Source organism: Oncorhynchus keta, chromosome 14 (genome assembly GCF_023373465.1).
Source record: "Oncorhynchus keta strain PuntledgeMale-10-30-2019 chromosome 14, Oket_V2, whole genome shotgun sequence".
Taxonomy (NCBI): Eukaryota; Metazoa; Chordata; class Actinopteri; order Salmoniformes; family Salmonidae; genus Oncorhynchus; species Oncorhynchus keta.
Window position 1 is genome coordinate 21,384,485 of NC_068434.1, and position 22,278 is coordinate 21,406,762.

At 44.0% G+C, this 22,278-nt stretch overlaps 1 protein-coding gene across 2 annotated transcripts in view; it reads right to left on the bottom strand.

Moving 5' to 3' along the window:
• Positions 1 to 3,052: 3,052 nt before the first annotated feature.
• Positions 3,053 to 22,278, bottom strand: part of LOC118392973 (nuclear receptor ROR-beta-like) — a 31,122-nt gene continuing 11,896 nt past the window's right edge. Inside the window, exons 1-10 of one of the 2 annotated variants that reach the window (XM_035785052.2) lie at positions 13,503 to 13,652; positions 12,244 to 12,329; positions 11,914 to 12,055; positions 10,844 to 11,272; positions 9,865 to 9,986; positions 7,893 to 8,025; positions 7,613 to 7,720; positions 4,719 to 4,829; positions 4,412 to 4,524; positions 3,053 to 4,190 (exon numbers count right to left, since the gene is read on the bottom strand). In XM_035785052.2, the coding sequence (XP_035640945.1) occupies positions 4,026 to 4,190; positions 4,412 to 4,524; positions 4,719 to 4,829; positions 7,613 to 7,720; positions 7,893 to 8,025; positions 9,865 to 9,986; positions 10,844 to 11,272; positions 11,914 to 12,055; positions 12,244 to 12,329; positions 13,503 to 13,521 (1,428 nt within the window). In that variant the 5' untranslated portion in view covers positions 13,522 to 13,652 and the 3' untranslated portion in view covers positions 3,053 to 4,025. Of the gene's footprint in view, positions 4,191 to 4,411; positions 4,525 to 4,718; positions 4,830 to 7,612; positions 7,721 to 7,892; positions 8,026 to 9,864; positions 9,987 to 10,843; positions 11,273 to 11,913; positions 12,056 to 12,243; positions 12,330 to 13,502; positions 13,653 to 22,278 lie in introns of those variants that run through there. The other variant, XM_035785053.2, reaches the window with a different exon arrangement.

Here is a 22,278-nt window from a genome sequence, read left to right on the forward strand (position 1 = left end):
TATATGGAGGATGATAGTGTTCACAGCATATGGGAAGGGTTTAGGAAAGAGATAAAAGGAAGTCAAGGAAAATGTTATAGGTTATGCTGTTCTGGCACTGGCTAGCATCTAATCTCCACTAAAGGGATTCGGCCACAGTGCGAAACACGGAAACGTGTCCATTATAACGTGTAAGGGAATCCTTGAAGATCTTCAACATTAACATTTAAATGGAAGTGATTGTCTATCATAGTTTAGTATTAAGATTGTTCAATGTATTGCAACTTTAAGTTGCAAATGTTTCAGTGAAAAATATATATTTCCCTGTTTTTTTAGAATCTGGAAAAGTGTTCTATAATAAGCAATGCAAGAACTACAGTCCTAGAGAGAACTCTGTAATGTGGAATAGGTTTCAAGTGTCAATTTTAATCTGAAAGATGAAACGTCTGAATAATGTCAGTAGAGTGGTGCAGCGGTCTAAGGCACTGCATCTCAGTGCCTTACAGACCCTACAATACTCAAAAGATTTTACAGCTGCACCATCGAGAGCATCCCGATAGGTTGCATCACTGCTTGGTATGGCAACTGCTCGGCCTCCGACCGCAAGGCACTACAGAGGGTAGTGCGTACGGCCCAGTACATCACCGGGGCCAAGCTTCCTGCCATCCAGGACCTCTATACCAGGCAGTGTCAGAGGAAGGCCCTAAAAATGGTCAAAGACTCCAGCCATAGATTGTTCTCTCTGCTACCGCACGGCAAGTGGTATCAGAGCGCCAAGTGGCTTCTAAACTTCTACCCCCAAGCTATAAGAATCATGAACAGCTAATCAAATGGCTACCCAGACTATTTATTACCTATGCATAGCCACTTTAACAACCCTACCTGCATGTACATAATTATCTCAATTACCTCGACACACATTGACTCTGTACCGGTACCCCCTGTATATAGCCTCCACATTGACTCTGTAGCCATACCCCCTGTATATTTAATTTGACCTTTATTTAACCAGGCAAGTCAGTTAAGAACATATTCTTATTTTCAATGACGGCCTGGGTGGGTTAACTGCCTGTTCAGGGGCAGAACGACAGATTTGTACCTTGTCAGCTCGTGGGTTTGAACTCGCAACCTTCCGGTTACTAGTCCAACGCTCTAACCACTAGGCTACGCTGCCGCCCCGGCGTATATAGCCTCCACATTGACTCTGTACCGGTACCCCCTGTATATAGCCTCCACATTGACTCTGTACCGGTACCCCCTGTATATAGCCTCCACATTGACTCTGTACCGGTACCCCCTGTATATAGCCTCCACATTGACTCTGTACCGGTACTCCCTGTATATAGCCTCCACATTGACTCTGTACCGGTACCCCCGTATATAGCCTCCACATTGACTCTGCACCGGTACCCCGTATATAGCCTCCACATTGACTCTGTACCGGTACCCCCGTATATAGCCTCCACATTGACTCTGTACCGGTACCCCGTATATAGCCTCCACATTGACTCTGCACCGGTACCTCCTGTATATAGCCTCCACATTGACTCTGTACCGGTAACCTCCGTATATAGCCTCCACATTGACTCTGTACCGGTACCCCCTGTATATAGCCTCCACATTGACTCTGTACCGGTACCCCCTGTATATAGCCTCCACATTGACTCTGTACCGGTACCCCCTGTATATAGCCTCCACATTGACTCTGTACCGGTAACCTCCGTATATAGCCTCCACATTGACTCTGTACCGGTACCCCCTGTATATAGCCTCCACATTGACTCTGTACCGGTACCCCCGTATATAGCCTCCACATTGACTCTGCACCGGTACCCCCGTATATAGCCTCCACATTGACTCTGTACCGGTACCCCCTGTATATAGCCTCCACATTGACTCTGTACCGGTAACCTCCGTATATAGCCTCCACATTGACTCTGTACCGGTACCCCCTGTATATAGCCTCCACATTGACTGTACCGGTACCCCCTGTATATAGCCTCCACATTGACTCTGTACCGGTAACCTCCGTATATAGCCTCCACATTGACTCTGTACCGGTACCCCCTGTATATAGGCTATTGTTATTCTCTGCTGGTCTATAATTATTCATTTTTCTTATCTCTTACTTTTTTTCTTAATGACATTTTTTGGGTATTTTCTTAAAACTGCATTGTTGGTTAAGGGCTTGTAAGTAAGCATTTCCCTGTAGAGGTTGGGGGTACCTGCTGTATTCGGCGCATGTGACAAATACAAATTGATTTAATTTGGTTCGATTCCAGGCTGTATCACAACCGGCCGTGATTGGGAGAGGGCGGGCACAATTGGCCCAGCATCGTCCGGGTTATATTGTATGCCCTCATGAAAAAAGCCCTCATGAAAAAAACACTAAGACCAACACACTAGTTTTAGCTAGGTGGGTGGTGTGGTAAGAGGTGTTGGTGGGTGGTGTGGTAAGAGGTGGGGGTGGGTGGTGTGGTAAGAGGTGGGGGTGGGTGGAGTGGTAAGAGGTGGGGGTGGTTGGTGTGGTAAGAGGTGGGGGTGGTAGTGTGGTAAGAGAAGGGGGTGGTAGTGTGGTAAGAGGTGAGGGTGGGGGTGGTGTGGTAAGAGGTGGTGGTGGTGGTGTGGTAAGAGGTGGTGGTGGTAGTGTGGTAAGAGGTGGTGGTGGTAGTGTGGTAAGAGGTGGTGGTTGTGGTGTGGTAAGAGGTGGTGGTGGTAGTGTGGTAAGAGGTGGTGGTAGTGTGGTAAGAGGTGGGGGTGGTAGTGTGGTGGTGGTAGTGTGGTAAGAGGTGGGGGTGGTAGTGTGGTAAGAAGTGGTGGTGGTAGTGTGGTAAGAGGTGGTGGTGGTAGTGTGGTAAGAGGTGGTGGTGGTAGTGTGGTAAGAGGTGGGGGTGGTAGTGTGGTAAGAGGTGGGGGTGGTAGTGTGGTAAGAGGTGGTGGTGGTAGTGTGGTAAGAGGTGGGGGTGGTAGTGTGGTAAGAGGTGGGGGTGGTAGTGTGGTAAGAGGTGGGGGTGGTAGTGTGGTAAGAGGTGGGGGTGGTAGTGTGGTAAGAGGTGGTGGTGGTAGTGTGGTAAGAGGTGGGGGTGGTAGTGTGGTAAGAGGTGGGGGTGGTAGTGTGGTAAGAGGTGGTGGTGGTAGTGTGGTAAGAGGTGGGGGTGGTAGTGTGGTAAGAGGTGGTGGTGGTAGTGTGGTAAGAGGTGGTGGTGGGTTTAGGGGGGCTGGGGGGGAGAGGTACTCCTAATAATCTGTCATTTGATCTGATTGTTCAATAGCAGTCCAACTTCGATGGACAGAGTTATTGCAGCGACAAAAATTGATTGACAGGATGGCAGTCTGACAAAATATTTTTTTTCACGCAAAATATAATATTTATATACATATCTTCACCTTGAAAAGTAGCCATAATTGTTTAAATCCTTCTTTTACAGTTTGATAGTTCCGAACTGAAAGATGCAATACCCTCTTCACGTATCAACAGAGCCCAGACAAGGCTTTCTCCACATACCAAAATTACCTCCCACGTTTACCCCAATATTCTTTAACAAGTCTCTTTTTAACTTTACAAATTCTGTACACATGAAAATATTAAATAACAAAACAGACAAGATATCAGCCACATAGGGCTGCTACAGTTTTAAATGAAGACTAAAATATTAACAGAAGATGTAATACTGGAATCTGTTCTTCACTACATAATATCTACAATACCTTTTCTGAATCACACGAATCCCTCCCCCATCTTCAATATCACAATTTCATGTAAAAAAAACAAATGAACTTACCCAGTTAAAAGACAGCTTAAATTAGCTAGTTAAAGTCTGTACATTTCTGGTCAGTTTTGAAGAGCCCCGTGGTCATGGGTGCGTTATATACATTCTTTAGACTGTATCGGTGAATAGGGTTGGATAAGTGCTGGACATTCCTAGTGTTTGCGGCTGTAAGTGTCTGGATGGTTCGGGCCTGGGGTCCGGGCTGCTTTGCCGTTGCGTTAATGATGCGTCCGCGGTCACGTTGTGGTCCACTCTCTGAGGTTGGACCATAGGAAGTCACTTGGGCATGGTGATCGCTGCATTGGGGTCGGGATTGAACAGCTCCTTGTAGAGCGGGGGGAAGAGCACGTTCACCGTCTCAGGGTGAAGCTGCTGGAAGGCCTGCAGCTCCTCGGTGTGGAGAGTACACACAGCCGACAGCATGGGTATCCGACCAATCAGCTACAGAGGACACAGAGGGGTCAGAGGTCAAGGGTGATGGGTCAATAAATCCAGATCATAACCTAACTAAAGTCTCAGTCTGTACATGAAAACTGCAGCTAAAGTGAAAAAGGTTGTTTGAAACACACTGCCATCGAACAGTGCCGAGGTGTGAACCCCTTTGATGCCAATGTGAAGCCCCACAACTGCTGTACTGTATGAGGCGGTGTGATGCGCCCTACCTTAGCCAGCGCGTCCTCGTCCATGTGGTTCTTCTGCATGATGTGCTGCAGCGCAAAGTAGATCTTCTCCTGGAGCTTTTGCACCTTCCTGGGTTCCATCAGCCATGGACGGTCTGACAGAGGAACACACACCAACATCACATCAGTCACTGTGTCTGTCTTACTTATAATAAAGACAGCTTCACGAATGCAGCACATGTTAATCACTGTGTTGACAGCAGCATTCTCCATCCAGGCAGTGCCTCAGTAAGGTCTGCCTGTAGGTGGCAGCAGAAGGTAACTGTGGCTGTGAGTAGTCTGTACTAACCTGTGGAGATGAGCACTGCTGCAGAGAACAGAGCGATCTCCTCCTCAGTGAGCTGCAGAGAGCACAGACTCTTGGCAAAGTCAAACACAGCGCTGACCAGGTCGTCACAGCCTGTGAGAGTTAATAACGAGGCGGTCAATATAGAATAACATGCTGTCGTCTCATAGTTATGCTGTAGTCTCATAGTTATGCTGTAGTCTCATAGTTATGCTGTAGTCTCATAGTTATGCTGTAGTCTCATAGTTATGCTGTAGTCTCATAGTTGTGCTGTAGTCTCATAGTTATACTGTAGTCTCATAGCTATGTTGTAGTCTCATAGTTATACTGTAGTCTTATAGTTATACTGTAGTCTCATAGTTATGCTGTAGTCTTATAGTTATGCTGTAGTCGTATAGTTATATTGTAGTCTCATAGTTATGCTGTAGTCTCATAGTTATACTGTAGTCGTAGAGTTATGCTGTAGTCTCATAGTTCTACTGTAGTCGTATAGTTATGCTGTAGTCTCATAGTTATACTGTAGTCTCATAGTTATGCTGTAGTCTCATAGTTATACTGTAGTCTCATAGTTATGCTGTAGTCTCATAGTTATGCTGTAGTCTCATAGTTATGCTGTAGTCTCATAGTTACACTGTAGTCGTATAGTTATGCTGTAGTCTCATAGTTATACTGTAGTCGTATAGTTATGCTGTAGTCTCATAGTTACACTGTAGTCGTATAGTTATGCTGTAGTCTCATAGTTATACTGTAGTCGTATAGTTATGCTGTAGTCTCATAGTTCTACTGTAGTCGTATAGTTATACTGTAGTCTCATAGTTATGCTGTAGTCGTATAGTTATGCTGTAGTCTCATAGTTCTACTGTAGTCGTATAGTTATGCTGTAGTCTCATAGTTATACTGTAGTCTCATAGTTATGCTGTAGTCTCATAGTTATACTGTAGTCTTATAGTTATGCTGTAGTCTCATAGTTATACTGTAGTCTCATAGTTATGCTGTAGTCTCATAGTTATGCTGTAGTCTCATAGTTATGCTGTAGTCTCATAGTTATACTGTAGTCTCATAGTTATGCTGTAGTCTCATAGTTATACTGTAGTCGTATAGTTATGCTGTAGTCTCATAGTTATACTGTAATATCATAGTTATACTGTAGTCTCATAGTTATGCTGTAGTCGTATAGTTATGCTGTAGTCTCATAGTTATGCTGTAGTCTCATAGTTATGCTGTAGTCTCATAGTTATACTGTAGTCGTATAGTTATGCTGTAGTCTCATAGTTATACTGTAGTCTCAGTTATGCTGTAGTCTCATAGTTATACTGTAGTTGTATAGTTATGCTGTAGTCGTATAGTTATACTGTAGTCTCATAGTTACACTGTAGTCGTATAGTTATGCTGTCGTCTCATAGTTATACTGTAGTCTCATAGTTATACTGTAGTCTCATAGTTATACTGTAGTCCTATAGTTATGCTGTAGTCTCATAGTTATGCTGTAGTCTCATAGTTATGCTGTAGTCTCATAGTTATGCTGTAGTCTCATAGTTATACTGTAGTCTCATAGTTATGCTGTAGTCGTATAGTTATGCTGTAGTCTCATAGTTATGCTGTAGTCTCATAGTTATGCTGTAGTCTCATAGTTATACTGTAGTCGTATAGTTATGCTGTAGTCTCATAGTTATACTGTAGTCTCATAGTTATGCTGTAGTCTCATAGTTATACTGTAGTCGTATAGTTATGCTGTAGTCTCATAGTTATGCTGTAGTCTCATAGTTACACTGTAGTCGTATAGTTATGCTGTAGTCTCATAGTTATACTGTAGTCGTATAGTTATGCTGTAGTCTCATAGTTATGCTGTAGTCGTATAGTTATACTGTAGTCGTATAGTTATATTGTAGTCTCATAGTTATGCTGTAGTCTCATAGTTATACTGTTGTCGTAGAGTTATGCTGTAGTCTCATAGTTATACTGTAGTTGTATAGTTATGCTGTAGTCGTATAGTTATACTGTAGTCTCATAGTTATGCTGTAGTCATATAGTTATGCTGTAGTCTCAGTTATACTGTAGTCGTATAGTTATGCTGTAGTCTCATAGTTATACTATAGTCGTATAGTTATGCTGTAGTCTCATAGTTATACTGTAGTCGTATAGTTATGCTGTATTCTCATAGTTATACTGTAGTCTCATAGTTATGCTGTAGTCTCATAGTTATGCTGTAGTCTCATAGTTATGCTGTAGTCTCATAGTTATACTGTAGTCGTATAGTTATGCTGTAGTCTCATAGTTATACTGTAGTCTCATAGTTATACTGTAGTCGTATAGTTATGCTGTAGTCGTATAGTTATGCTGTAGTCGTATAGTTATGCTGTAGTCTCATAGTTATACTGTAGTCGTATAGTTATGCTGTAGTCTCATAGTTATACTGTAGTCGTATAGTTATGCTGTAGTCTCATAGTTATACTGTAGTCGTATAGTTATGCTGTAGTCGTATAGTTATGCTGTAGTCGTATAGTTATGCTGTAGTCTCATAGTTATACTGTAGTCGTATAGTTATGCTGTAGTCGTATAGTTATGCTGTAGTCTCATAGTTATACTGTAGTCGTATAGTTATGCTGTAGTCTCACAGTTATACTGTAGTCGTATAGTTATTAATACAGTGAACAGAGAAACACTCATACAAACCCGATGCCTACTGCACAATTCACTGAAGTGTTTTCCCATCCTACTACAGTTGAGTATGCAATTCTGTTACTTCTATGAATGTAATATGTAACAAATCAGAGTTCAGAGTCAGGTCAGAGACTACCCAATATCTTGTCCAGAGCATTATGAGTACTGTAGTACATCATGCTACTTAGATGGCCGTAGATGGAGGCGGTACAGTATCACTAGCATCAGTGCCTTACCTAGTGCTTTGAACATCTGCATGCCCCCGTACTTCCCCTCAAACAGCACTGTGTTGTTGAGTGGGTTAAACGCCCGACACATTCTAACCAGGACCACCTCCAGACAACCTAGAGAGAGACAAAGAAAGATGTTAGTCTTTTTGCAAATCTAATACCTTTTCCCACATTGATACAATATTGTCTTGTCACCATTTGTTGTATGTTTTTGTTGAAAGGAGGTGGAAACAACGCTGTTTCAACCAGGAGACTTGTTTCCAATGGGCAAGCAGGGTGAGGTCACCTGACTTGAGCAGGAGGATCTGGTCGTTCTGGCAAAGCTCCATGAAGCCTGAGATGCGCTTGGCAAACTCCACCACATACTGGATGGAATGGGTGATCTGGATGGCACACTGCTGCCACAGCACGTCTCGTGTCTGCAAAGAAACACACACTTTGGTATGTTTTTATTTTTATTTCCCCTTTATTTATCCAGGTAGGCCAGTTGAGAACAAGTTCTCATTTACAACTGCGACCTGGCCAAGATAAAGCAAAGCAGTTCGACAAAAACAACACAAAGTTACACATAAACAAATGTACAGTCAATAACACAATAGAAAAATATGTATACAGTGTGTGCAAATGAAGTAAGGAGGTAGGGACATCTCCACAGACAAATCAACACGTGTGTTATGACAGCTGTGTACATATCATAAACACAAATTTGAAACACTACTATAGCACTTGTATATACAAACAGTATTTCACCCACATGTTTATGCCACAGGACTGTGCACACAACAAGACATGCAGAAGAGTTGTGGAGGGAAAAGTCACTTAAATAGTGAATAAAGGGGAGGAAAGAGACATTTAAATAGTGAATATAGGGGAGGAAAGAGACATTTAAATAGTGAATATAGGGGAGGAAAGAGACATTTAAATAGTGAATAAAAGGGATGAAAGAGACGTTTAAATAGTGAATAAAAGGGAGGAAAGAGACGTTTAAATAGTGAATAAAGGGGAGGAGAGACATTTAAATAGTGAATAAAGGGGAGGAAAGAGACATTTAAATAGTGAATAAAGGGGAGGAAAGAGACATTTAAATAGTGAATAAAGGGGAGGAAAGAGACATTTAAATAGTGAATAAAGGGGAGGAAAGAGACATTTAAATAGTGAATAAAGGGGAGGAAAGAGACATTTAAATAGTGAATAAAAGGGAGGAAAGAGACATTTAAATAGTGAATAAAAGGGAGGAAAGAGACATTTAAATAGTGAATAAAAGGGAGGAAAGAGACATTTAAATAGTGAATAAAGGGGAGGAAAGAGACATTTAAATAGTGAATAAAGGGGAGGAAAGAGACATTTAAATAGTGAAAAAAGGGGAGGAGAGACATTTAAATAGTGAATAAAAGGGGAGGAAAGACATTTAAATAGTGAATAAAAGGGAGGAAAGAGACATTTAAATAGTGAATAAAGGGGAGGAGAGACATTTAAATAGTGAATAAAGGGGAGGAAAGAGACATTTAAATAGTGAATAAAGGGGAGGAAGAGACATTTAAATAGTGAATAAAGGGGAGGAAAGAGACATTTAAATAGTGAATAAAGGGGAGGAAAGAGACATTTAAATAGTGAATAAAGGGGAGGAAAGAGACATTTAAATAGTGAATAAAAGGGGAGGAAAGAGACATTTAAATAGTGAATAAAGGGGAGGAAAGAGACATTTAAATAGTGAATAAAAGGGGAGGAAAGAGACATTTAAATAGTGAATAAAGGGGAGGAAAGAGACATTTAAATAGTGAATAAAGGGGAGGAAAGAGACATTTAAATAGTGAATAAAGGGGAGGAAAGAGACATTTAAATAGTGAATAAAGGGGAGGAAAGAGACATTTAAATAGTGAATAAAGGGAGGAAAGAGACATTTAAATAGTGAATAAAGGGGAGGAAAGAGACATTTAAATAGTGAAAAAAGGGGAGGAAAGAGACATTTAAATAGTGAATAAAAGGGGAGGAAAGAGACATTTAAATAGTGAATAAAAGGGAGGAAAGAGACATTTAAATAGTGAATAAAAATGGGAGGAAAGAGACATTTAAATAGTGAATAAAAGGGGAGGAAAGAGACATTTAAATAGTGAATGAGAAAAGAGGAGGAAAGAGACATTCAGAGGTTGTAGGTAAGTGAGCAGTGCAAAGTCAGCTGGTCACAAGGAACACACAGACACACACAAACACACACTGGTCACAAGGAACACACAGACACACACTGGTCACACACTCACTTTGCTCTGGTACATCTTGATGTCATCGTAGGAGTGTGTTTGCCAGGCCAGCTGCTGCAGCTCATCTGCTGTGTATTGACAGGTCTCCAGGTGAGACTTTATAATGTTCTGGGCGATACGATCTATGGAGGGAGAGGACAGAGAAGAGACAGTCACACACAAATTTGAGCAAAATGGTAGCTTATCATTGTCTATGGGAGCGTGAAACTGATGAACCGATCATAAGTTTAGTTTAGTTTATTATTTAGCTGTGTTCAACCTCCCAAAGTTTCAGTTATCACACAACTTTGTATGTGGTCTCGTCCACCAGGCTTTGAGACGAGGTTACTTTTTATGTAGCACCATTTTGATCTTTATTGTAGAAATGTTAATTTTTGTTTGTTTGAATGTTGGCGCGAATTGAAGCGGGGTATAGAAAACAGCAGAACCGATGTTTACAAGAATCAGGGAATGTATTGTATACCTCCATCCAAGTAGATGTGTGACAACTCAAATATGGGATGCACTAGTAAAACTGTGTTCCACTGTGTTGACATTACAGCCTTAGTAAGGCAGGCCACACATTAAGGCAGGCCACACTCTCAATGGGGGTTTCTTGCATTGATGGGCTAAGCTTAAATATGACGCATGGACAGCTCTCTCTTGCTCTCTTCCTCCCTCCCTCTCTTTCTCTCTTTCTATCTCTCTCTTTTCTTCCCTCTCTCTCTCTCTCTCTCTCTCTCTCTCTCTCTCTCTCTCTCTCTTCCTCCCTCTCTCCCTAAGCCTGTTTGATCTCCTGTCCCACACACAGCTTATCACACTGACTCACACTCCTTTAGCCTCACCATGACACCCTCCTATTCAAATCATCAATTAAGGCCTGGTATCTTCCTGCACTATGCAACACTCACTCAGAGACGGCATCATGCATGTTTTCGGAGGTGGCACTGACGGCCAAATTTGATATCTTTGAATGAACTTAACCGTAACCCTTAGTTACCTAGCTCTCCCATGCTGACATTGCTGTGCGCCAGCTGACTGTCCTGGTAGGTGCTATAGTTGAACAGGTTAGCCACAGGGGTCAGGTCGTACTCCGGCTCCTGCTTGATGTGCTTAATGCCAGCCAAGTCCAGGCCTGACTGGTCCGGGGAGGGCTGGGTGGAGTCCATACCATGGTAGTAGCCACCCGTGGCACCACCGTTCACCTGGCCCTTGGGGAGCTCGATGACGTGGCCGTTGGCGTAGGTGCCTCCGATCTCGTGGTTGAGGGTGCTGAGGCCGTTGGTCAGGCTGGAGGAGTAGACGCGCGCCAGGGCCTCTGCCTCACACGTCTGCTGCTGCCGCTCATTCAGGATCCGCTGCTGGTGCTTCTGTACCTCGGCGTACAGGCTGTCACGCTGCTTCTTGGACATGCGGCCAAACTTCACCGCTACGCAGAGGGAGGGAGGGAGGGAGGGAGGGAGAAAGAGAGAGGTTGTTTATTAGTCACATTGTGTTTATTTTCTCTCAGCTTCACCTGGGCTTTAGACATTGTGTTGGTGACAAACTTTATTTAAAAAAACATCGTTTTTTTACCCCTTTTTTGCCCCTTTTTGGTATCCAATTGGTAGTTACAGTCTTGTCTCATCGCTGCAACTCCCATACGGACTCAGGAAGGTTGAGAGCCGTGCGTCCTCCGAAACACACCCCAACCAAGCTGCACTGCTTCTTGACACAATGCCCACTTAACCCGGAAGCCAGCCGCACCAATGTGTCAGATGAAACACCCTACACCTGGCGACGGTGTCAGTGTGCACTGCGCCCAGCCTGCAACAGGAGTCGCTAGAGTGCGGTGGGACAAGGACATCCCTGCCGGCCAAACCCTTCCCTAACCTGGATGACGCTGGGCCAATTGTGCACCGCCCCATGGGTCTCCCGGTCGTGGCCGGCTGCAACAGAGCCTGGACTCGAACCCAGAATCTCTAGTGGCACAGCTAGCACTGCCTTAGACCACCGCACCACTCGGGAGTAGGTGACAATCTTAAGTAGGTAATAGTCTACATGTGTGTGTGTGTGTGTGTGTAGTCTCACCATCTCTGGACATTCCGAGTGCAAGACACTTCTGTAAACGGCAGTGCTGGCAGCGGTTTCGGTTGGTCCTGTCGATCAGACAGTTCCTCTGGCGAGGGCATGAGTATGCAGCGTTGTTCTGCTGACTTCGTCTGAAGAACCCCTACAGGACAACCACAACAATCAGTTAACAGTCAGTCTATGATTTGGAAAATAATAGAATAGAAAAGAGTTGACAGAGAGTAGAACGCAGATGCTGGAATAGAAATTAAGATATGAAACAGGAATGACAGGAGAATGATGGGGATAGAGTCAGACAGAGGGAACAACAGAGCTGTGTGGAGAACTCACTTTGCAGCCCTCACACGTGATGACTCCATAGTGGATTCCTGATGATTTGTCTCCACAGATTTTGCACGGTATAACTTCGATTTGGGCTGTGGACAAAGAGATGGGAGGGGAAAACACACACACCTGGATTACATAACCGTTTCATTGTGTCACACACACTTGCCTGTACTGTACCAGTATTAATGGCCACTCAACGTTCCCCCGACTGTCAGGGGGCTCATTAGCGTGTGTGCGTGGTTGTGTGTGTTTCTATCACATGACCCAGTGAGAGGGAACAGTGCTCCCAATCAGAAGGAACCTCTCCAGTTAACAGGACTCTGTGACATCCTGTTCATTTTAGCAGAGTTTTATGGTGTGGTAATGACAGGTGACAGACATTTTGTCATGAGTTACATGGGTTACATCATCAAAGTATCTTCATTTACTCACTCACTCGTAGTGTAGATATAGTGTACTATAGGACTGAACTGTGTACTGTAGGTCTGAAATCGGCACACACAGAAACCTTTAGGAGCATCCTGTGACCACAGTAACCAGTGTGGCCACGTAGTTTGAGACGGAGAAGGATAGTGACAGATAGAGAGATAGCTAGAGAGAAATGATATATATATATATATATATATTTAATATACATACATAGAGAGAGAGATAGATGGCACATATCTGCTGAGAATGCACACTCACTATAAGGAGATTAGACACGCAATCTAATCCTATATTATTTCCTTCCTCACACGCTGTTTCCCTGCTCTGCACACTGGCTGGCTAATCCAAAGCAGTAGGATCCTAATAACCTCTCTGCACCTGCAACTGCACTATTCTCCCAGAAATCAGGTAAAATGGCTACAAACACACTAGACAAAATAATCATCCTATTTTCAGTTTGTGAAATAGTAATATTCCACAAATCTACAATAAGCAGAAACATAGAAAACAGAAATAACACACAACTTTGGTGACCCTGAGTATAGTCCCCCCAACAACAAAAAAAGGGACCTAAAACTGAGTTATGTTCATAAGGAACCAAACGGACTGAAAAGGGGAGGGACTACATTGATTTGTCCAATAAGGAACATACGTTTTTGTTTTACATGTGCCCTATGAACACGATCCATTCCCGAGCTGTAGAGCAATAACAGAAAAGCTGCAAAGTACACGATAAATGACTGTAAGGGTTAATCTTCTAACGTTCTAACCTAAGCTTCTGATATTAATGTAGTAATTTAGGGTTAAAGGCAATGTCCAAAAGTATGTCTTACCTACGACATCCGTTTTCATTTTCGGTGGAGACAAGCACGCATAAACAGATGTACACACACCGTTCTGTGTTGCAGCTGCAATAGGATGACAGGTGTTTCAATGTGTGTGCTAATGAATGTGTCCATAGGTATGTCTTATGTGTCTGATTGGTTTACGGCTAGGACTTAATTGGTCTGATCAGCAGTGTTTATGAAGTGTGTGTGTATGTGGTTTGTATGTGATCTGTGTGTGCAGTGTCATAATGGGATTAGCGCAGAAAGATGATGACTACTCGGGAGTTGCGTTTGCTGTCTAAGCTGTATGGGGCTGTCTTGTACCTCTTTACCCAGGAAGGTATGTCCCACTCCCCCCTCAAAGCCTGAGTCAGAGAGGGTCTAACTGGGGGTCTTAATGACCATGACCTCTGTGACCCCTGAGCCCCAGACCATGTGCTGACTTAAGGTCAGTTTGATCCTGACCCCACCCGACCCAGGACACTATACTAGACAGACGGACGGACGTACTGACTGACTCCCAATCAGCCAGACAGACAGAAATGTAAAGAATGTATGAATGTCCTAGTTCAAATAAAATGTTATTTGCTACATGCGCCAAATACAACAGTGAAATGCTTACTTACAAGCCCTTAACCAACAATGCAGTTATAAGAAAATCCCTAAAAAGTAAGAGATAAGAATAACAAATCATTAAAGAGCAGCAGTGAATAACAATAACGGGGCTATATACAGGGGGTACCGGATACAGAGTCAATGTGGAGGCTATATACAGGGGGTACAGAGTCGGATACAGAGTCAATGTGGAGGCTATATACACCGGGGGTGGAGGCTATATACAGGGGTACAGAGTCAATGTGGAGGCTATATACAGGGGTACCGGATACAGAGTCAATGTGGAGGCTATATACAGGGGGTATATACATGTGGGGATATATACCGGATACAGAGTCAATGTGGAGGCTATAGACAGGGGGTACCGGATACAGAGTCAATGTGGAGGCTATAGACAGGGGGTACAGGATACAGAGTCAATGTGGAGGCTATATACAGGGGGTACCGGTACAGAGTCAATGTGGAGGCTATATACAGGGGGTACAGGATACAGAGTCAATGTGGAGGCTATATACAGGGGGTACCGGATACAGAGTCAATGTGGAGGCTATATACAGGGGGTACCGGATACAGAGTCAATGTGGAGGCTATAGACAGGGGGTACCGGATACAGAGTCAATGTGGAGGCTATAGACAGGGGGTACAGGATACAGAGTCAATGTAGGCTATATACAGGGGGTACCGGATACAGAGTCAATGTGGAGGCTATATACAGGGGGTACCGGATACAGAGTCAATGTGGAGGCTATATACAGGGGGTACCGGTACAGAGTCAATGTGGAGGCTATATACAGGGGGTACCGGATACAGAGTCAATGTGGAGGCTATATACAGGGGGTACCGGATACAGAGTCAATGTAGGCTATATACAGGGGGTACCGGTACAGAGTCAATGTGGAGGCTATATACAGGGGGGTACAGAGTCAATGTAGGGATACAGAGTCAATGTGGAGGCTATATACAGGGGGTACCGGATACAGAGTCAATGTGGAGGCTATATACAGGGGGTACCGGATACAGAGTCAATGTGGAGGCTATATACAGGGGGTACCGGTACAGAGTCAATGTAGGCTATATACAGGGGGTACCGGATACAGAGTCAATGTAGGCTATATACAGGGGGTACCGGATACAGAGTCAATGTGGAGGCTATATACAGGGGGTACCGGATACAGAGTCAATGTAGGCTATATACAGGGGGTACCGGATACAGAGTCAATGTGGAGGCTATATACAGGGGGTACCGGATACAGAGTCAATGTGGAGGCTATATACACCGGGGTCAATGTGGAGGCGGATACAGAGTCAATGTAGGCTATATACAGGGGGTACCGGATACAGAGTCAATGTGGAGGCTATATACAGGGGGTACCGGATACAGAGTCAATGTGGAGGCTATATACAGGGGGTACCGGATACAGAGTCAATGTGGAGGCTATAGACAGGGGGTACCGGATACAGAGTCAATGTGGAGGCTATATACAGGGGGTACCGGTACAGATTCAATGTGGAGGCTATATACAGGGGGTACCGGATACAGAGTCAATGTGGAGACTATAGACAGGGGGTACCGGATACAGAGTCAATGTGGAGGCTATATACAGGGGGTACCGGATACAGAGTCAATGTGGAGGCTATATACAGGGGGTACCGGATACAGAGTCAATGTGGAGGCTATATACAGGGGGTACCGGATACAGAGTCAATGTGGAGGCTATAGACAGGGGGTACCGGATACAGAGTCAATGTGGAGGCTATATACAGGGGGTACCGGTACAGAGTCAATTTGGAGGCTATATACAGGGGGTACCGGATACAGAGTCAATGTGGAGGCTATAGACAGGGGGTACCGGATACAGAGTCAATGTGGAGGCTATATACAGGGGGTACCGGATACAGAGTCAATGTGGAGGCTATATACAGGGGGTACCGGATACAGAGTCAATGTGGAGGCTATATACAGGGGTACAGGATACAGAGTCAATGTGGAGGCTATATACAGGGGGTACCGGTACAGAGTCAATTTGGAGGCTATATACAGGGGGTACCGGATACAGAGTCAATGTGGAGGCTATAGACAGGGGGTACCGGATACAGAGTCAATGTGGAGGCTATATACAGGGGGTACCGGATACAGAGTCAATGTGGAGGCTATATACAGGGGGTACCGTGTATATAGGGGGGTTAATACTAAAAAATGTAATTAAATAAAGACTGATAAGGGGTACGAGAAGGTCGTCTTCGAGAACTGAAAACCCTTAGCAGTCAGAACAGACAGGACAGATTGTACTTACTAACCCTCTTCAAACCCCCATTCATATCCTCTTCTACCTATTATTTTCTCTAATGGATCTACAAGCGCTACATACCCATGGTGAATGAGAATTATCAATTTAGAGCACTAGTTGACAAAGTTAACTGCTAAATTGCCCATACCCCACCCCATAGAAAACCACCACAAGCATCTCTTTCAGGCTCAATATTAATGAACAGATAGCACATTAATGAACGAAAGCACAACCAACAATTATTGAGCATGATCTCTCTGTGTGTGTGCGTGCGTGTGTTAAGTTCCAATGTATATGTTTGATAGCTGCTGTGTGTGGACTGGGACTGTGAGTGTAATGAAGTTAGTACTCTCTGGATTGGTTCTACAGGTGACCCAGTTCCTGGCCAACGCCAAACTGGGTCAGAGCAGCACAGTGCAGCGGGATGGACTGGGCCGGACTGGGGAGGAAAACACACACTGAGTGCTACAGTGAAGATGTCAATGGAAGCGGTGTTTAACAGTATATTTATAGTGAAAACAGGTCAGTTGTGCTGCAGGACATAAAGGTAATAAACAGAGACACACAGAACAAAAGTGTGTGTGTGTGTGTGTGTGTGTGTGTGTGTGTGTGTGTGTGTGTGTGTGTGTGTGTGTGTGTGTGTGTGTGTGTGTGTGTGTGTGTGTGTGTGTGTGTGTGTGTGTGTGTGTGTGTGTGTGTGTGTGTGTGTGTGTGTGTATTCCACCACTCTCATTTAGTGCCATGTACAACCTTGTTCTGCTATACATCAAAGAATGTCTCTTTGTAGATCCTTTAAGAGCAACTTCTACTTGGACTTCAAGGATGAACATGTTCAAAAGGGATTTATCAACTGACCAGTCTAAAGTTTATAAAAATGGCTTGAGGGGTGTGTGGACCGACAAAGATTATAATCTGACTGTTTTGTTTTGTTTTGTTTGTGTTTCTGTGTTCGTCTGTATGTGTGTGTTTGAGAGTGTCTGTGTGTGTTTCAGAATGTGTGTGCATGTGTTAGAGAGAGTGTGTTTCAGATTGTGTGTGCGTGAATCAGTGGGTGTGATAGTGTGTTTCAGAATGTGTTTGTGTGGGTGTGTTTCAAAGTGTGTGTGCATAGCCACCGGGCCTGTCAGGTGGAATAAGGAGCGAGTTATGACAGTTTGGCTGTTGCTAAGGCGACCACTCACTCGTTCCTGTCGTCTGACTGTCAGAGCAATGATTCGCTGAGCAGTCACACACATGCCTACAGGAAGTGATATCACCAAACTCTGGAGATTGTCTTGCTTACTATCACATTCTAAGTAGGATCCTTCTTACTGCCTCCTCTCACTTGGTGTTGGTGCCAACACTGGTCATACTTTACACCAAGTGGCTCTAGAACTGTCTATTTACATAGTAGTCACACAGACAGGTACATTGTGAATACAGTTCAGTTACGACAGTATATGGAACACCTGTGCTTCAGGAGATTATTCATAATTCTGCAAAGTTTAGAACAGATAGATAGCATATAGATAGCAGATAGAGAGCTGCAGATAGAAGTGTGGTGTATAGAACTGCATTAATGATTCCTAGGCCCTCTAACTGGCTGGCTGTGTGGGTATGGCTGCCCTCTGACTGGCTGGCTGTGTGGGTGTGGCTGCCCTCTGACTTGCTGGCTGAGTGGGTGAGAGCTAGGCCCTGACTGGCAGTCCTGATTTATCCTGAAGTTATGTAAGAGCCGTAGTGCAGCGCTGGCGATTCCATGGCCAAGATGAGCTCAGCCCCACAATCTCCTCAGAGAGAGAGAGATACAGAGAGAGACAGACACACATCCAGACAGACAGACAGACAGACAGACAGACAGACAGACGTGTTACAGTCATCTAACGGAAAGAGTTTTGTGAGGTGGACTGTGGGTGTCTGGTTGGTACAGTGAGTGATGTGTGGTGAACTGGCACGTGGAGTGTGTTAATTGATTTTTAATGAAGTGAGGAACTCCACTCAGTCTCATGGGCTCCCCACTCTCTAAATAGAGCCTTAATTAGCTTCATTTGAGGAGATGGGAGCATCCGCACATGAGCACTGGCTTACCATAACTCAATTTGTAGTGAACAAACACACGCACACACACACACAAAGGGATATGGGCACAAAGCAACAAGACAACATCAATACTAAGCGCAATGTTCAACCAGCAGTCGTCCTTACCTCGGGCACCTCTCAAACTGTGTGGTGATGTTTGTTACCACTAGGTGTTGCTGTATTTCAACAGCCGTAAGGGCTATTTGTTATGTAAGTGTGAACAGAAGGGGCAGACTGGACATGCATGTTTCATCCATTAGCTGAAGGGGGCTAGTTACAAAAACACACCCAGGGCTATACTGTGTTCAGCATGCTGTTGCCATGGAATAGCAGCAATAGGAGTTATGTTGTTACTTTTGTTGCTGCTCACACACACCACACACACACACAGCCTGACCCTCACACCTGTGATTTCACTAGGGTCACCAATGCCTACATTGACTCACTTGGATGGCTCTGGCATCGTGGCAGCAGCCGGGTATTATGGGTAATTACTCAGACCTGATTGTATGGTTGGCACTGTCTCCATGGGGTCCATCCAGACTCTGAGTAATAACGCAGGGCAGGCAGGGGCCCATCCCCCTCCCTTCTCCCCTCCCCTCCCGCCTGCCTGTGTGTTGTGGGGCAAACATGTCTTTGTCCAGTAGCCATGTTGAACAGTAGCCATGATGCATCATTGATGTTAATTATTGCTCCCCGTCCCCTTCCTTCATATGTCAGAGGGAACAGGCTCATCTAGTTTTCCGCGAGGTGCAGTGCACTCTGGGTAATTGCTCATGGGGCAGCAGGTCTGGGATCAGCTGCATTGGGCTCATGGAATCCAGCTCTGTGTTCTGATTGGACACGTCAGAGAGGGTACAGAAGGGGGCCACTGGCTGACGTCCAACGCATCGATACACACTCACATGCGCACGCAGACACATACAGAAAAGTGTACATATTTATGCACACGTACAAATCACATCGTGAAATGCAGAAATGTACTGTACACTCAAACACAGCGGTAGGTAATACATAGGATTTAGAAATGCTATGGCAACACTATAAAGTCAGTGGTTCCCAAACTGAGTGTTCGGCAGGGTCCCCCCCCAAAAAAAATGGCAAATTATAATACAATATATATATATATATATATATATACAGTACATATACATATATACATATATATATACAGTACCAGTCAAAAGTTTGGACACACCTACTCATTCCAGGGTTTTTATTTATTTGGACTATTTTCTAAAAGTGAAGACTTAGAAACCATCAAGCGCTATGATGAAACTGGCTCTCATGAGGACCGCCACAGGAATGGAAGACCCAGAGTTACCTCTGCTGCAGAGGGTAAGTTCATTAGAGTTACCAGCCTCCGAAATTGCAGCTGAAATAAATGCTTCACAGAGCTCAAGTAACAGACACATTTCAACATCAACTATTCAGAGGAGACTGCGTGAAACAGCCTTCATGGTCGAATTGCTGCAAAGAAATCACTACTAAAGGACACCAATGCTTGGGCCAAGAAACACGAGCAATGGACATTAGACCGGTGGAAATCTGTCCATTGGTCTGATGTGTCCAAATTGGAGATTTTTGGTTCCAACCGCCGTGTCTTTGAGAGACGCAGAGTAGGTGAACGGATGATCACCGCATGTGTGTTCCCACCGTGAAGCATGGAGGAGGAGCTGTGATGGTTTGGGGGTGCTTTGCTGATGATACTCTCTGTGATTTATTTAGAATTCAAGGCACATTAACCAGCATGGCTACCACAGCATTCTGCAGCAATACACCATCCCATCTGGTTTGTGCTTAGTGGTACTATCATTTGTTTTTCAACAGTACAATGACCCAACACACCTCCAGGCTGTGTAAAGGCTATTTGAAGGAGAGTGATGGAGTGCTGCATCAGATGACCTGGCCTCCACAATCACCCGACCTCAACCCATTTGGGATGAATTGGGCCGCGGAGTGAAAGAAAACAGCCAACAAGTGCTCAGCATATGTGGGAAGTCCTTCAAGACTGTTGGAAAAGCATTCCAGGTGAAGCTGGTTGAGAGAATGCCAAGAATGTGCTAAGCTGTCATCAAGGCAAAGGGTGGCTACTTTAAAGAATCTAAAATATAACATATATTTTGATTTGTTTAACACTTTTTGGTTACTACATGATTCCATATGTGTTACTTCATAGTTTTGATGTCTTCACTATTATTCTACAATGTAGAAAATAGTACAAATAAAGAAAAACCCTGGAATGAGTAGGTGTGTCCAAACTTTTGACTGGTACTGTATATATACAATTATTATATATATATTTTTTTTTTTAAAGGATCTCAGTCCGGCTTTAAACTTGCTCTTGAAAGTTGTAATAGTGGAAGGTGCATTTTCGAAATTGGGTAGTGCATCATCAGCTTTCCTTTGTCATGTTAGTCATTTGATAACATAGAGAGCTATTTATAACTTGCCAAAAATGTCCAGATTAACTAGCCCATGTCAGCTAATGTTTTTATATTCTGTATAGTTTTTCTAGGCCATAGATATTTTTTGTAATTTTTTTGCCAGTCAAATATCACAAATACACATTAGACATGGCGAAATGAACAGTTTGTGTCATGAACAGTGCTTGTACCCATAGAAATAGACATGGTGCAGGGGAGGGGTGGGGGCGGGGGATGTTCCCCAATGCTAGAAGGGGGGCCCCGAGTGAAACATTTTGGGAACCTCTGCTATAAGTGAAGCCCATACAACACTGTGGGGTTCATGTTAAGTGGCCCTGAAATGGGGAGGGATGCAAGGGAGGCTTGGGAAATACTCCACAGGGTAGACTCGATCCCAATGCCCCTTTCCCTCCCCAAACACCCTCCCCCATCTCGTCCCTCCCACCCTTCTGTCCCCTCATGTCCTTCCCAACACCCTCCTCTGTGATCCCCCCTCAGGCTTGACCTCTGAACTTTCCTTCGAGAGAGACAGAGAGGAACAAGTCCAAGGGTGATGTGACCACAGCATCTGGTCTACCCCTTCTGAGAGCAGGGGTAGGCTACACACTGTGTTGCAGAGCTACTGATGATAATGATCCAAATAATGTATTTGTAAGTAAATGCCTGGAGCACCGCTCCCTAACCCTCGCTTAAACAAACCCACTCTGATCTTCCTATGATTTTGGTCTTGGTCCTAATTGTAGATGATGTGTGTGTGCTTGTGTACATATGTTTGTGTGTGCGTGCATGCATGTGTAAGAAGGGAAGGGTATAGGGGACTAATTGCTTACAACTTAATTTAGAAACATGCATATTCCAGCTCATTTTGGAGGACACTAGCTAATCACATGGATCCAAAGGTACCAAACTACAACAATTGCCTTGGAGAGGGTGTGTGTGTGTGTGTGTGTGTGTGTGTGTGTGTGTGTGTGTGTGTGTGTGTGTGTGTGTGTGTGTGTGTGTGTGTGTGTGTGTGTGTGTGTGTGTGTGTGTGTGTGTCAGGGATGGACGCTAATAGCTCGCCTTAGGCCACAATTTAACTGTCTAACAAGGTTTTCCCCAAAGTGGCCCCAGGGGCATCTTTCTCAAAGACAATCAAAGAGCTCTCTTCACATACAATATGAGTATTTCATCAAACTTTAATATAAAGACACTGTTTAAAACAAAAAGGCTGTTATGATTCTAGAAAATATATGAACACTATACATGGAATACTGAGGCTAGATCAGACCTGGGTTCAAATACTATTTGAAATCTTTCAAATACTTTGGGCTTTTGCTTTAGCCCATCTGGAGCACTAGATTGGCAGGGTTTACAATATCATGACTTTATTTGTTCCATTGCAACAAGCAATCT